The 15416-nt window shown below is 43.2% G+C and overlaps 1 protein-coding gene across 1 annotated transcript in view; it reads left to right on the top strand.

Annotated features, from left to right (window-relative positions):
- The window catches only part of LOC102493207 (regulator of solute carriers 1), a gene marked incomplete at its 5' end in the record, with an annotated part of 55526 nt that overhangs the window by 25883 nt on the left and 14227 nt on the right, over window positions 1-15416 (top strand). Inside the window, 3 exon segments of the mRNA XM_027770616.1 lie at window positions 3294-3421; window positions 8530-8658; window positions 13795-13898. Coding sequence (XP_027626417.1) covers window positions 3294-3421; window positions 8530-8658; window positions 13795-13898 — 361 coding nt within the window.

Here is a 15416-nt window from a genome sequence, read left to right as displayed (position 1 = left end):
GGGGGGTCTCAATTTTTTTTTTTTTTTTTTTTTTTTTTTTTTTGAGAGAGAGAGAGGTTTTCGCTATAGGGCCCGTGCGCTCACTAGACAGACAGAGACAGACAGAGAGACAGAAAGCGAGAAATCACCCCCCAGGGGGAATGGTCACGCTGCAATCCCTTCTCCTCCATTCTCCTCTCGGGATCTTGGGCATGCACGCACACGCGCCCGGCGTGAGTTTTAAGCCACCAGGTCTGGGACGCGAACCACGGTCGACTACATGGGAGTCCAGCGACATAGCCATTACGCTAACTGCTGGTTCCCATGGGTACACAATTAATTTTCAGTGATTTCTAAATGTAGTTAGATGAAGCAAGGTGAAAGCTGTGTCATTGTATCAAATGCCTGAGTGTTTTTAGGCCTATTTCCTCCATGGTAACATGGAGGTATGTACTGACAAATGATAACATGTTATTTTGCTTGACTGAATTGAATAAGGGCACCTTTGACTTTCAGAGAAGTTAAATATCACAAAATTGTTGATAAAGCTATCAGTTCAGTTGAACCCAGAGGGTTATTATAAATAGGATAGTCTCTATAGTTTAGATCAGGGATCAGTAGGCTTTTTCCGTGAAGGGCCAGATAGTAAATATTTTAGACTTTACAGGTCGTGTGGGTCTCTGTCATTCATATTCAGCTCTGACACTGCCATGTGAAAGCAGCCAGAAACAGTAGGACAATATGTAAATGTGTGGCATTGCCGTGTTCCTCAAAATGCTTCACACAACCATATGGTAGCCTGTAGTTCACCAACCCGTTTCACAGAAGCTAACCCCAAATCTTGGTTCCATTACAGTCTCGGTCTTCAGGTAAGTTACCTAGCCGCTGACCTAGTTTCCACTCGTATTGATAGTGTTTGGTAATGTTCTGAAGAGGAAATTGAGAATGAAGACATGAGATGTGGGAGTAAGCTTTTGTAAACTTCTTTCTGGTAAGATTTTGATACATTAACGTTAAATTTGTAAAGAAATTTCTCTTTTTTTTTGAGAGAGAGATTTTTGCTATAGGGCATGTGCACTCACCAGAGAGACAGGCCATCTTCAGAGGAGATGGTCACGCCACAATCCCTTTTCCATCCTCCTCTTGGAACTTTGGGCACACACACATCCATGCCTACTGTGTGTTTCAAGCTGCTGGGTCCAGGACTAAAACTGCGGCTGACTATGTGGGAGTCCAACGACATAACCCATTATGCCATCTGCTGGTTCCAAGAAATGATTTCATGGACCAAGTAAACTGTAATACACTTTTGTAGTTCTCAGTGATGAATGCATTTTTTTTTTTTTTTAAGACTTTGACCCGTAAGGGCATATGCCCCTGCCAAATAGAAAGAGAAAGAGACATTCCCTATGGGGGATGGCTACATTGAAATCCTTCTCCATTGTCGTCTCAGTAATTTTTTTAGTTTGTTTTTTTTAAGATTTTTTTTCTTTTTTATTTATTTTATTCATTATTATTATTGTTTTCAAATATGACCAGAGAGAGAGACAGAGAGAGAAAGGGAAGCTGAGAAAGCAAGCCACTAGGTCTGGGACTCAAACCATGGTTAACCATGTGGTAGTCCAGCGCCTTAATTGTCACTCCACCTGCCAGCCCCTTAAAGTTTTTTTATTTAGTTTTATTTACCATTGTTATTATTTTTTAATTAAAATTTTTAAATAACTACTTTATTTAACTTAATTTTATTTATTTATTTTTAAATTTGACTGGAAAGAAAGGGAGAAAGCAAGCTACCAGATCTGGGACTCGAACCATGTGAAAGTCCAGCACCCTTTAACAACTATGCCACCTGTCGGCCGCTAGTTTATTTTTTTAAGAGAGATTTTTTTTGCTATAGGGCGCGTATGCTCAATGGAGAGACAAAGAGATAGAAAGCAAGAAATCACACCCACCCCCAGCACCCCTCCAGGAATGGCCACACTGCAATCTCTTCTCCTCTTGGCATCTTGGGCACACACACATGTGTACCCAGTATGAGTTTTAAGTCACCAATTTCAGGACTCAAACCATAGTTGACTACATGGGAATCGAGCAATGTAACCATTGTACCATCTGCTGGTCCCCATTGTTCTTATTTTTTAATTTGACCAGAGAGAGAGAGAGAGAGAGAGAGAGAGAGAGAGAGAGAGAGAGAGGTAAAGTGAGAAAGCAAGCCACCAGGTCTGGGACTTGAACCGCAATCTGCCATATGGGAGTTCGGCAACCTAACCACCATACCATTTGGCAACTCCTTATTTTTTGCTGTAGGGCATGTGTGCTCACCAGAAAGAGAAAGTAGTAAAGCAAGCCATTAGGTCTGCCACTCAAAACTGTAGTTGGCCATGTGGGAGTCTAGCACCTTATCCACCAGGCCACCTGTTGGCCCCATCTTCCTCTCAGGATTTTGGGCACACATACACGTACACATGTACCTGCCATGCTTTTCAAGCCACCGGCTCTGGGACTTGACCGTGGAGTCAGCCATGTGGAATCTAGTGCGTTGACTACCATGGCACCACAAGATCCAATCCTTGGTATGGTGCAGCAAAAGCAGCTGAAACATCTATGTATTTTGTTTACAAACTTGGGACTTGAACAGCTCAGTCAAGTCAGCTCAGCTCAGCTGGGATCCAGCTGTCTTAACCTCTGTGTCACCTGCTGGCCCAAGCAAGCATTTTTTTTAATACATTGGACTTAGGAAATTTGCCCAGATGCTCAGTAAAAATTGGAGCATTTGTGGGATCAGTAGAAGGCATGATGGTTATGTCACTGGACTCCCATAGTCGACCATGGTTCGAGTCCCAGACCTGGCGGCTTGAAACTCATGCTGGGCTCGTGTGTGTAGGTGCCCAAATTCCCAAGAGAAGAATGGAGAAGGGATTGTGACATAGCCATCTCCCCCCCAGGGGTGTTTTCTCACTTTCTGTCTTTCTCTCTCCAGCAAGTGCACGTGCCCTATAGCAAAAAATTATCTTAAAAAAATAATAATTGGAACATTCGTGAAATTGTAACATGTTACAGGATTAAAAAGGGTCATCACCCTTTCTCTTGAGTTTATTTTCCTATTTCTGACCTTGTAAAAGGGACAGGATTGTTTTCCATGAAGATAATGCCTGCTGAATCTCCTGTTGCAGGGCAGAGCACTAATTTACATTTCCGTGACTCAGCTGCTACAGTTGAGGCAAGAAATGCATGTCTTTTTAATTTTGTGACCTTGAGACATTTCTTTTCAAGGAAATAATGCTTCTGGCATACCTGATTTTGGTTTGTTACAGGCAACAGAACATTGAGGAAAACATGACGATAGCTATGGAAGAAGCTCCAGAAAGTTTTGGACAAGTGGTGATGCTTTATATTAACTGCAAAGTAAACGGACATCCCGTGAAAGCCTTTGTTGACTCAGGTGATGTCTCCATCTTTTGTGTTTTGATCTTAATCTTCCAACATGCTCACCTGACATGGGAGAAGGGAGGCTGTTTAGATGGCCATAGTCCTTTGGACTGCTACCTAACAAGCCTGGGAGCTACTGTTTCACTTACTAAACTTCCTACTGGTAATAGGGTTCTTTCTTTCATCATTTCTTAACCAGTGCTTTATTTTAATTCAGTTCATTTCCTTACTTGTTTCTTCCATGAAAGAGAGACAGAACAAGGCACCCCTCAACAGGGTCTCACATTGCATCCCTCCCTGAAGCCTTCCCAATGAGCTAGGATCACAGGAGTACACACAGTGTATATATGTTGATCCAGGAACTGAACCCTGATCTTTCATATGGATTGAGCATTACAGAGCAGTGCGTCACCATGGCTGGCCCTTACAGCCAGTTTTGTATTTTATAGTATCTCCTTTGTGTTCCTACTTCTCCTTATTTAGTGTCCTGAATGTCTCAGACATTTCTGGAAGAAATCGAAGGTAAACATATTTAGAACAAGTATAAGAAGGAACTTTGGGGAGTGTAGGTTAAACATAGCCTGGTCTGTGTGCCAGCATTTTGCCAGGAGCTGTGCAGAATGTAAAGCTATAGGGGAGATGGTTCTTCCCCTTAAGTAACCTAACAATCAGGTGAAGAGACAGTTTACCACTTGAAGATTTAGGTAACCATATACCTACTGGCACCTTTTCTCTCTGTAACAACTCTTTGCCTTTTTTTTTTTTTTTATCTTAAGAGAGATTTTTGGTATAGGGCACATGTGCTTATTGGACAGAGACAGAAAGCGAGAAATCACCCCCGGGGGGATGACCATGCTGCAGTTTCTTCTCCTCCATTCTCCTCCCAAGATTTTGGGCGCACATGCACATGCACCCAGTGTAAGTTTCAAACTGCTGCATCCAGGACTCAAACCGCAGTCAACTATGTGGGAATCCAGTGATGTAACCATTATGCCATCTGGTGGTTGCAACAACTCCTATGCTTTTTAGTAAAACCACCATGTGGGCATGTGACTGAGTGGTTGTATGTGTCTTGATTCTGAGTCTTACTCAAGGCTGTAAGAGAGGGTGAGTTTCTAGAGCACTAAAAGCCCTTTTCAAGTATTTTTCTCCATTTGTTATCCACAAATATTTAAGCACATGCTGGGTTTCAACCTCAAGTTTATCTTGAGATGCAGACACTCCTGGGAGAAGTAAATCTTCTGGTTATTCAGCTAAAAACAGTCTGTGGAGTGCTGTGCACATGCCTGTGCTAAGTGCTGGGGTCAGACTTGCCAGCTGGAGTTCCCGAGGGTCCCTGTACAGGTAGACGCACATGAGACTGCAGTTCAACACTCAGCTCATACTGAGCCCTTAGTGTGTCCCAAGCACCACGCCAGGTGCTTAATACATATCACTTTATTCGATTTTATTTCATCAGAATATCCCTGAACTATATGTTGTACAATTATTTCCATTTTATGGGTAGGAAAAAGATAAAGTTTCTCTTTAGCTATACAGAGTTTATAAGTGGTCGACTTGAGGTTCAGCCCCAGATCTGCTTGATGCCAGAGCTCTTCACCACACTGCAGAACCCATTTGAATGCTGGGTGCACATAGGAAGTCATATTCTCACCCTGGAGTTCTCTCTAAAGGAGAGGATGTTGGAACTGAGCTGTTTCTGAGCAGAGAGAAGTTGGGGCTTTGAGCTAAGGCTTGAGAACAGGCAGGAGAGCAATGAAAGGGTCCCTTTCCATCTTGAATTTGTTTACTTGAATAACCATAATAACTAGCTTTTTTGGTTAAAATGAGGAGGGAAAAAGAAAAAAGACAACTGCCTTCGCAGTTTTCCCGATATGTTTCTTGGCTTTCTTGAATCTTAACTCTTTTCTAATGCCAAGAGCACTTAGTGCCCATAAAGTGAAAGGTACAGAGGAGTTCTGTGAACAGAAAGTGTTGGCATTGAATGAGAGGTGAAATCACTAGGAAGGGGGACCAGCAGTTGGTATAATGGCTATGTCTCTGGCCTCCCATGCAGTCGACCGCAGTTCGAGTCCCGGACCAGGCGGTTTAACTCAAGCCGGGTGCATTGCGTGTGTGCCCAAGAACCCGATTGTGGCATGGCCATCCCCCCCTGGGGGTGATTTCTTGCTTTCTGTCTCTCTGGTGAGCACATGTGCTCTATAGCAAAAAACCTCTCCAAAAAAAAAAAAAAAATCACTGGGAAGAGGCATTTAGTTGGGGAGCAGCTGCATCTTGAGCTGAGCCTTAAAGCATGGGTGAAATTCAGAGAAAGTGAAAGCAGAGCAGGAGGGGACATTTTACAGGAGGGCCAGAGTGAGTAAGAGGCAAAGGGGACACAATTCTGCTAAAAGGAGAGTTTACAGTAGTTGAGATATAAAGCTGGAAATAAACAGTGGGCCAGGATAAGGTGGGATCCGAGGCTGTGGTTAGGTGATTTGAAACTAATCTTAATAAGAGTGGAAACTATTGAGGATTTGAACTGATGCAGAAGTAAGTGATTTGGGGACCAGCAGTTAGCGTAATGGCTGTCGCTGGACTCCCATGTAGTCTACCGCGGTTCGCTTCCCGGACCCGGTAGCTTAAAACTCAGGCCGGGCGCATGTGCGTGCGTGCCCAAGATCCCGAGAGGAGAAGGAGGAGAAGGGATTGCAGCGTGACCATTCCCCCCTGGGGGGTGACTTCTCACATTCTGTCTCTCTGTCTGTCTGGCGAGCGCATGCGCCCTATAGCAAAAACTCAAAAAAAAAATCTGTCTGGCAAGCGCACGCGCCCTATAGCAAAAAAAAAACTCAAAAAAAAAAAAAAAAAGTGATTTGAAGAAGGTGATACTTTAGCAAAACTGAAGGCAGAGAGAGAGCTGGAGAATTCTGTATCCCTGAGGGTCAGAACTACTGCATCGTTTAAATTATACATCATGAAATGGTTTGGAAGTCAGAGAAATTGTCCACTTGCCAGGGGATAGGATGTGAGGTAGGCCAATCGCTAGGCTTAGAAGAAATAAGGTTGGAAATAGCAGAAATTACATAAAAGTTCTTTATAGTTTTGGAGGCAGAGTTTGAGAGCAGAGAGAAGACTAAGAGAAGAGGACCCACAAGGATATTATGCTCAGGTTTTATGACTGCGAAAATACTTCCATTTGCAAGGATGGAAAAATGCGGAGTGCAGATTGTGTGGCGAGGGAATTTTATGTCCATTGGCTTTGAGATAGAAATGTCCAAAACACAGGAATCTGGAGCTGGAGTTCAGGGAAGATACTGGGACTGTAGACAAAGATTAGAGGGGTGTTTGCCTTTGGCATGGGCTGCCTTCAGGTGAGTACATGTGAGAGGGAGAGAAAATGCCCTAACCACCCTTATCTTCAAAGGGAAGAGGATCTGATTGTTGAAAGAGTATAGCGAGTTCACTTTTTTTTTGGGAGACTGCAGGATTTACTTTTTGACTGGTAAGCTATGTCTCAGAGTCTGAAATAAAAGTAACTTAATAAAATGCTTAGCAATGGGCTGGTAGGTGGTGTGGTGGTTAAGGACCCTAGACTCCCACATGGCTGACCGCAGTTCGAGTCCTGGACCTGGTGACTTGCTTTCTCACTTTCCCTCCTCCTCTCTCTCACTTCGTTTCTCTCTGATCAAATTTTAAAAAGTTAAATAGAATAATTCTTTTTTTAATAATTATTTAATTTCATTTATTTGTTAATTTATTTTAATTTGACCAGAAAAAGATACAGAACAAGAGAGAGAGAGAAAGTGAGAACCAAGGCACCAGGTCTGGGACTCGAACTGTGGCCATGTGGGAGTGTCTAGTGCCTTAACCACTGTGCTACCTGCTGACTCCAGAATAATTCTTTTTTTAAAATAAAGAAGCTTAGCAATAACTTAGTGAACCTGCTGAGTATAAAGCGGTGCTTAATTTTTAAAAATACTTATTTTCTTTATTCATGAATAAGGATGTGCATGCATGTACAGGTAAGAGAGACAGCACCCTTCACAGGACCTGGTCATGCCCTAATCCCCTTCCTCCAATCATCCTGACCAGGCCAGGGATTCACATCACAATTGCCATGTAGGATCTAGCTTCTCTTGAACAGCAGCACATTACTGCTGTTCTGCAGAGTGGTCTTATTTGCTAATTTCTTCAAAGAGAGCCACAGACAGATGTGCAGAGGGGAAGGGGAGGCCCTGGCAGGGTCTTACTGCACTGCAGTTTGCCCCCCAGCCTTCCAGCAAGCCAAAATCAGGGATGCACCTGGTGTGGTGAGGTCCACTCAGATCCAGATCTCAGGGCTTCCTAGATGGCTCCAGGGCACCCTGATGCCTGTGCCACTACTGCTGGGCACAGTGTACTTCATTTAGTGCTGCCATCTATACATCTGTAAGGGTAGCATTTGAACTTTTAGGAGGTTCTTCCAGATAGTTTTACTTCCTTTTGGTAAAGTTTTTGTTTTGTTTTTGTTTTAGAGATTTTTGCTATAAGGGCACATGCGCTTGTTGGAGAGACAGAAAGCGACAAATCATCCCCCAGGGGAGCTGGCCAAACCACAGTCCCTTCTCTCTCTCCTCTCAGGATTTTGGACACACATGCATGTGTGCCCAGCATGAGGTTTAAGCCACCAGGTCCAAGGCTCAAACTACGGTCAACTACTTGAGAGTCCAGCGATGTAACCATTATGCCATCTGCTGGTCCCACTTTTGGTAAAATATCATTTAAGGGCTGGCAGGTGGTGTGGTAGTTAAGGCACCGGATTCCCGCATAGCTGACTGCAGTTTGAATCCTGGACCTGGCAGCTTGCTTTCTTACTTTCTCTCTGTGTCTATCTGGTCAAATTAAATAATAATAATAAATAAGATGCAGTAAGATAATTATTACATTGCAACAAATATTCTTTTCTTCAATGTCAAGTTTTTACACTGTGTTTCAGATATGGTTCAGACTCTGGTGTGGAATTCGAAGTTGAGGGGGCAGGACAGTTGCTGGGTAGGAATGATTTTACAGATAAAAGCCTTCCCATCTGGTTATTAATGCTGCCTTTGGAGTCGTGCCACCAACAGGGGTTTTGTTATCTGGTGTTTTTCTCCTCTCCAGGTGCCCAGATGACTATCATGAGCCAAGCGTGTGCAGAAAGGTGTAATATAATGAGACTGGTGGACCGGCGGTGGGCAGGGATCGCCAAAGGAGTGGGAACGCAGAAGATTATAGGCCGAGTCCATCTAGGTGAGCAGAGGCACTGGGAAATGCAGTCTTTGCAGAGTATTTATAGAGTACTGCATTTTTAAGGCTTTGCATTTTTTGGTCTATTAATTTCTTTCGTGTGGGTGTATCTGATCCAACAAGCCTAATTCTTAGAAATTTTAAATCCTCTGTTCTGTCCGTGTTATTCATGTACATATTATTGTTAGATACCAAAAAACTAGTCTTCTGCACACTTCTATTTTCTGCTCCTCAGAGATAATCCCTTTCAGTTATTTTACTGATTTCTTTGGCTATTTACCTCCATACTTCCACATTAATACATCTGTATCATTGTTCATTGATACATTATGTAAACATTTCTGAGAGTTGATTTGTAGTTGAATATGGTTGCTTTTCTTTCATATCTAGTGTTCTTTTCTCTCAGAATTCATCATTGTTCCTTTTCTTTGTTTGGTTGGATGGTTATGTGCTATTCATCCCTACACAAACTTCCTAGTTATGCAAATTGCCTTTAAATAAATTCAGCCACATCAGGTGTTCCATGTATATCATCCTATTGAAAATACTTTCTTCCGTTTTTTCCGTTTCTCTTTCTCTTGTTCTTTATCTCTCTCTCTCTCTCTCTCTCTCTTACCCCCGTCTATCATTCTGCTTCTGTCTTCCAGTGTCTGTCTTTCTGCCTGCCTGTCTACCGGCCTTCCTTCTTTCCTTCTTTGTGCTCCCCAAAAGGGAAGAGGGAAAAGGCAACCTCCAACAGGTTGTGGTCACACCACAATCCCATTTCTTCCTCCTGTCAAGATTTGGTGTGTTTTCCAAGCCACTAAGGCCAGGATTCTAACCACAGTTGGTCATGTGGAATCTAGCTCCCTTAACTACTAGACTATAGGGCCGGCCCACAAGGACACTTTTGCCTGAGTCTGGACTCATGATTCCAGCAGCACTGGTGTTGTTTTAGAATCTCTTTGACCTGTTCTGGAAAGATTCCTTTCTCCTCTGTCTTAATGTTGAATTAACATGTATCCCAGCCCTCACTTTCTTTTCGGTCATGCTCTTAGTTTATGGGGTCCTTCATCCAATAACTTCTTGAAAAAAGGTGGTTGGGAGTACATTTATTTTATTTATTTATACACACACACACACACACACACACACACACATATATATGCTGTAGAACACATGTGCTTGCCAGAGAGAGAGACACACACACAGAGCAAGAGAAATAAAAGCAGAGTGAGAAAGCGCACCCCCTCTTGGGGATAGTCATACCGTAATTCCTTCTCCTTCATCACCTCTCAGAATTTGGGGCATGCACACACACATACACACCTGGCGTGATTTTTCAGGCTGCCAAGTCTGGGACTTGAACCACAGTCTGCTGTATGGGATTCACTACCTTAACCTTCATGCTACCTGCTGGCCCCACTACCTCTTTTTTTTTCTTTTTTTACATTTTTGCCATAGGGTGTGTGTGCTTACCAGAAAGAGACAGGGAGAGACAATGAGAGGGCAAGTGAGATATCCCCCCTCCCCCCAGAGGGATAGCTACACCACAGTTCCTTCTCCTTCGTTCTCCTCCTGGGATTTTTGGGTGTGCATATACACGCACCTAGCGTGATTTTCAACCCGTCAGATCTGGGACTTGACCGCATGTGGGAGTCTAGCACCTTAACCACCATGCCATCTGCCGACCCCCTTGCTTTTTAGTTTTTAGTTTAATGTGCTCACCAGAGAGAGAAAAGAAAGCACTTCTTAGGAAGAATAGCTACACCATAATTACTTCTCCATCTTCCTCTTGAGATTTTGAGCTCACGTGCATATGTACCCGGCATGTTTCTTAAGCTGCTGAGTCCAGACTCTAGCTGTGCGATAAGCCATGTGGGATCCAGCAGATGTAACTAGTAGGCCATGAAGAAGGCCCTCCTACCTCTTAAGAGAGCCTCTTTCTCACCTTCTCTAGAAAGTAGATCTCTAGTCTACTGTAGGGGTGAAGGGTCAGCTGGCTGAGCAGAATGCAAGAACAACACCCTGAGGTCTGACTGTGTCTCTGCAGACTTTGAGCCCAGGGTTCCTGCTTTGAACTACCTCTACTCTATTTTTTCTTCTTCTTCTTCTTCTTTTTTTTTTTTTTTTGTTTGTTTGTTTGTTTTGAGAGGTTTTCACTATAGGGCGCGTGCGCTTGCCAGACAGACAGAGACAGACATAGAGACAAAAGGCGAGAAATCACCCCCCAGGGGGGATGGTCACGCCGCAATCCCTTCTCCTCCATTCTCCTCTCGGGATCTTGGGCCCGCACTCACATGTACCCAGTGTGAGTTTTAAGCCACCGGGTCCAGGACTTGAACTGCGGTCGACTATGTGGGAGTCCAGCGACATAGCCATTACGCTAACTGCTGGTTCCCCTCTACTCCTATTTGCAGAGGTGCTTTTGATAAATTCCTAAGCCTCTTAGGAGGTCTATGATAAAAACTGAGTTGCTTTTTTAGTTTTCCTTATTATCATCTGCTTTTTAGTCCTAAAATTTGATTTCTGCTGTCTTTTTTCTTATTATTATTATTTTTTAGTCCTAGGAATTTATGCTTTGAAAAAGCAACAGCAGAAGACCCAGCTGCAGTTGTGTATGCTGCTAAGACACTATGTTCCATAGGCTGGGACCACATGGGAGACCTGGGTTTCATTCCCAGTCCTACCTAAAAGACTGGGCATGGTGGTGTGTGCCTATAATCCCAGTAACTTGGGAGACTAAGGCAGAATTTTTTGTTATTTATTTGTTTGGTTTTAGTTTTTGCTATAGAGAGAAGGTGAGAAGTCACACACACCCCCACCCCAAGGGGAAATGGCCAGTCCTTAGTGTCTTCTCCACTCTCCTCTCAGGATTTGGGGAGAGTGTTTGGTGTGATTCTCAAGCCACTGAATCCAGAATTTGAACCACAAAGATGGCCATATGGAATTCAGCTCTTTAGTCTCCTGCTGGGCCCCCAGAATGTTTTTCAAGCCTGGGGTCTGGTACTCTAACCAAGCAGTCAGCCATGTGGGATCTAACCACCTTAACCACCATGCCACCTGCTGGCCTGTACTAATTTTAAATAGTATGTGGCTCTTTTATTGTAAGAGCAGACAAGACACTCTAGAAATATCTTCCCTTTCTAAATAACAGGACCTAATGATTGTCTAGAAAATGAATAGAAACAGACCCATGCTTACAGGAACATACATAAATGAGAGTAAGTCTTATAGAGCAGTGGGAAGTTTTTCAGAAAATGTTGGTGGACAACTGGGTATCAGTGTGTAAGAGTGACTTGGAAATCAGACCCTGGACTGTTCCTCTTAAAATGCACACAAGTTTGTTTAGACTTAGATGTGAAAGGCAAAAAGTCCAATTATTTTAGAAAAAAAAATACACAAGAATATCTTGGATACAGTGAAGGGATACTTTAAAAGATAGGAAGGAAATGACTTGATAAGTTTGGCCTCATTAAGATGAAGAACTTTGGGACCAGCAGATGGCGCAATGGTTGCATTGCTGGACTCTCATGTAGTCAACTGTGGTTTGAGTCCCAGACCTGGTGGCTTAACGCTCATGCCAGCGCATCTGCATATGTGCCCAAAATCCCTGGAGGAAAAGGAATTGCAGCATGACCATCCCCCCTAGGGGGTGATTTCTTACTTTCTATCTCTCTGTCTCCATGAGCCTGTGTGCCCTATAGCAAAATCTCTTTAAAAAAAAAAAAAAAGATGATGATGAACTTTTCAGCCCAGCCTTGGTAGACATACAGTTGCATACTAAACTACAGTGTTGGAAGCTACATGACCAGTCTAGGGTTTTAGTCTCTATTCTATCTGAAAATTGCCAGATGAGAGGTACCGGATGAGCGGTACCTAGATTGTGATACGCTAAGGGCTGGGGAAAGGAGATAGAGTCACGCAAGACAACTGTCTGTCTCTCACATGTGTACACACACATTTACCTGCTCTCTCATGAGCAAAATAAACATAAAACAAATTTTATTGAGGGACCAGCAGGCAGCATGGCGGTTAAGGCGCTGGACACTCCCACATGGCTGACCACAGTTTGAGTCCCAGATCTGGTGGCTTGCTTTCTCACTTTCTCTCTCTCTCTGGTCAGATTAAAATAAATGAATGGATAAATAAAATAATAAAGAATTTGTTTTTATTGAAAGGCATCATCAAGAACATCAACAAATGCAAACTGGGAAAGAACTTTAGGGACATACATAACTAATAGAGGATTCACATTCAGACTGCATCCATATCATAGTGTGTGTGTGTGTGTTTGTGTTTGTCTGCCAACTGAGTAAGAAAGAATATAAAAATGTATAGGACTATGGGCCAGCAGGTGGTAAGCAGGTGGTGTGGTGGTTAAGGCAGTTATCCCACATGGCTAACTCCGTCATTTGAGTCCCAGACCCAGCAGTTTGGAAAAACATACTGGGTGGGTGAGTGTGCATGCGCCATATCACAACAGGAGAATGGAAGAGAAGGGATTGCAGTGTGATCATCCCCCTGAGGAGTGATTCTCACTTCCTCTCTCACTTTTCTCCTCCCCACCCCCCACTTTTCTCCCCACCCTGCAAGCACACATGCTCTATGGCAAAAATCTAAACAAAGAAAAAATTTAGGATCAGGGTGTGGTACAGTGGTAGTGCACCATGACCCACACGGGAAGATCCTGGGTTGTGTCCTCGAGACCTCCCTTTGTAGCCAGCTGCATGTACATGCCAGTGATCTGGGCACTCAGACATGGATGTGGATCGTGGCAGGAAGACCTTGCTGGAGTCTTTCCCTTTTAGGAAACCTTTTGTAAACTTAGAGAAAGCAAGTGGTTACTGTGTAGGATTGGCCTGTTATTACTTGTTACTCCTTCATTGCCTGTGTTTCTTACCATCTGAGCATATAAATCCTAATGACATCACATTTCAAGCCAGGTATTCTGATAGTAGTTCTACCAGATTTACTTTATGAGCTTTATTGACTTTTAGACTTAAATCTTCCTAGATTTTTCATACTATTGGCATGCATTGCCTTGGCTTCGCTTTGCTTGATTTCAGGAAGCAAGGCAGTGACAGGTAGGTTTGCAAAGCTTGCCTGGGCCTTTTGAAGGTAACATCAGTAACCTCGTCTCTTCCTCCTATACTGTAGCTCAGGTTCAGATTGAAGGAGATTTCCTGGCATGTTCTTTCTCTATACTTGAAGAACAGCCGATGGACATGCTTCTGGGACTGGACATGCTTAAACGGCATCAGGTAATTAAAAGCTTCGTTTTATTTTTCTTTCTTTCTTTCTTTCTTTCTTTCTTTCTTTCTTTCTTTCTTTCTTTTTCATTTTGTCAGAGGGCATATGAAAGTGGAAAAGTACTCTCCATGAGTAACGGTTACTCTGCAAGTGCGCTCACCAGACAGATGGAGAGAGACATAGAGACAGAAAGCGAGAAATCACCCCCCAGGGGAGATGGTCACGCCGCAATCCCTTCTCCTCCATTCTCCTCTTGGGATCTTGGGCACACATGCACACGCGCCCGGCATGAGTTTTAAGCCACCGGGTCTGGGACGCGACCGTGGTCGACTATGTAGGAGTCCAGCGACAACCATTACGCTAACTGCTGGTTCCCTCTGCAATCCCTTCTTCATCTTCCCCTCCTTTCAGGATTTTGGGCACTCACACACATACATCTGGTATATTTTTCAAGTCTCCAGATATGGGACTCAAACTGTGCAGTTGGTCATGTGGGGCCCAGCTGCCTTAATCACCAGCCAGTGGGCTTCCCCAAGAGCTTTGTTTTCTTTTTGCATCTGCTTGTTGTATGTTATATGGCTATTTTTGGATCATTTCTATTGACTAAATATAGTAGAAAACCCAAAAGGGTGACTTTTCAAAGCTGAAAATGTTTTTGATTGGTTATGTTGTTGTTATATAAGGGTTGAAATGATGTATCAGTAGAAATTGAATCTGTTTTTGTGAATTCTTTCATGAATCTGATAATTTTGTTGTCTGTTTTCAGATTACAGTGGATAGTTTGGTTCCCTTCTGTAATTTTTAAATTCTGATTAGAATTCAAGTCTTTTTTTTTTTTTTTTTTGGAGAGATTTTCACTGTAGGGCGCGTGTGCTCGCCAGACAGACAGAGAGAGACATAGAGACAGAAAGCGAGAAATCACCCCCCAGGGGGGATGGTCACGCCGCAATCCCTTCTCCTCCATTCTCCTCTCGGGATCTTGGGCACGCACGCACACGTGCCCAGCGTGAGTTTTAAGCCACCGGGTCCGGGACACGAACCGCGGTCAACTACGTGGGAGTCCAGCGACATAGCCATTACACTAACTGCTGGTTCCCTCAAGTCATTTTTTGATGATTTATTTACAACAAGTGTAAGTTTAGCAAATCTTCATTAATTCTGAGGAGGCTTGGGGAGAAAACCTTCAAGATTAAGAAAAGTAAACAGGGGCCAGTAGGTGGCTTGGTGGTTAAGGGCGCTGGACTCCCACGTGGCTAACTATGGTTCAAGTCCCGGACCTGGCAGTTTGCCTTTCTCACTTTCTCACTGTCTCTGTCCTTTTCTGGTCAAATTATAAATAAAGTTGAATAAAATAATTATTTAAGTAAAGGAAGAAAGAAAAGTAAACATATGATATTTTCATTGAAAGTATTTAGTACAGGTAGAATAATTTACAAGTATATTGATTTATGGTGATAGTTATGTTTTACCCTGGAGCCTAATAATTGAAGATATATCTCCCTCCATTGAAGAAGCATTTAGCGTCCACT

This window comes from Tupaia chinensis, unplaced genomic scaffold, assembly GCF_000334495.1.
Source record: "Tupaia chinensis unplaced genomic scaffold, TupChi_1.0 Scaffold000146_1, whole genome shotgun sequence".
Classification (NCBI taxonomy): Eukaryota; Metazoa; Chordata; class Mammalia; order Scandentia; family Tupaiidae; genus Tupaia; species Tupaia belangeri.
Note: the sequence above shows the minus strand (reverse complement) of the source record. Positions and strands in the feature narration are given on the sequence as shown.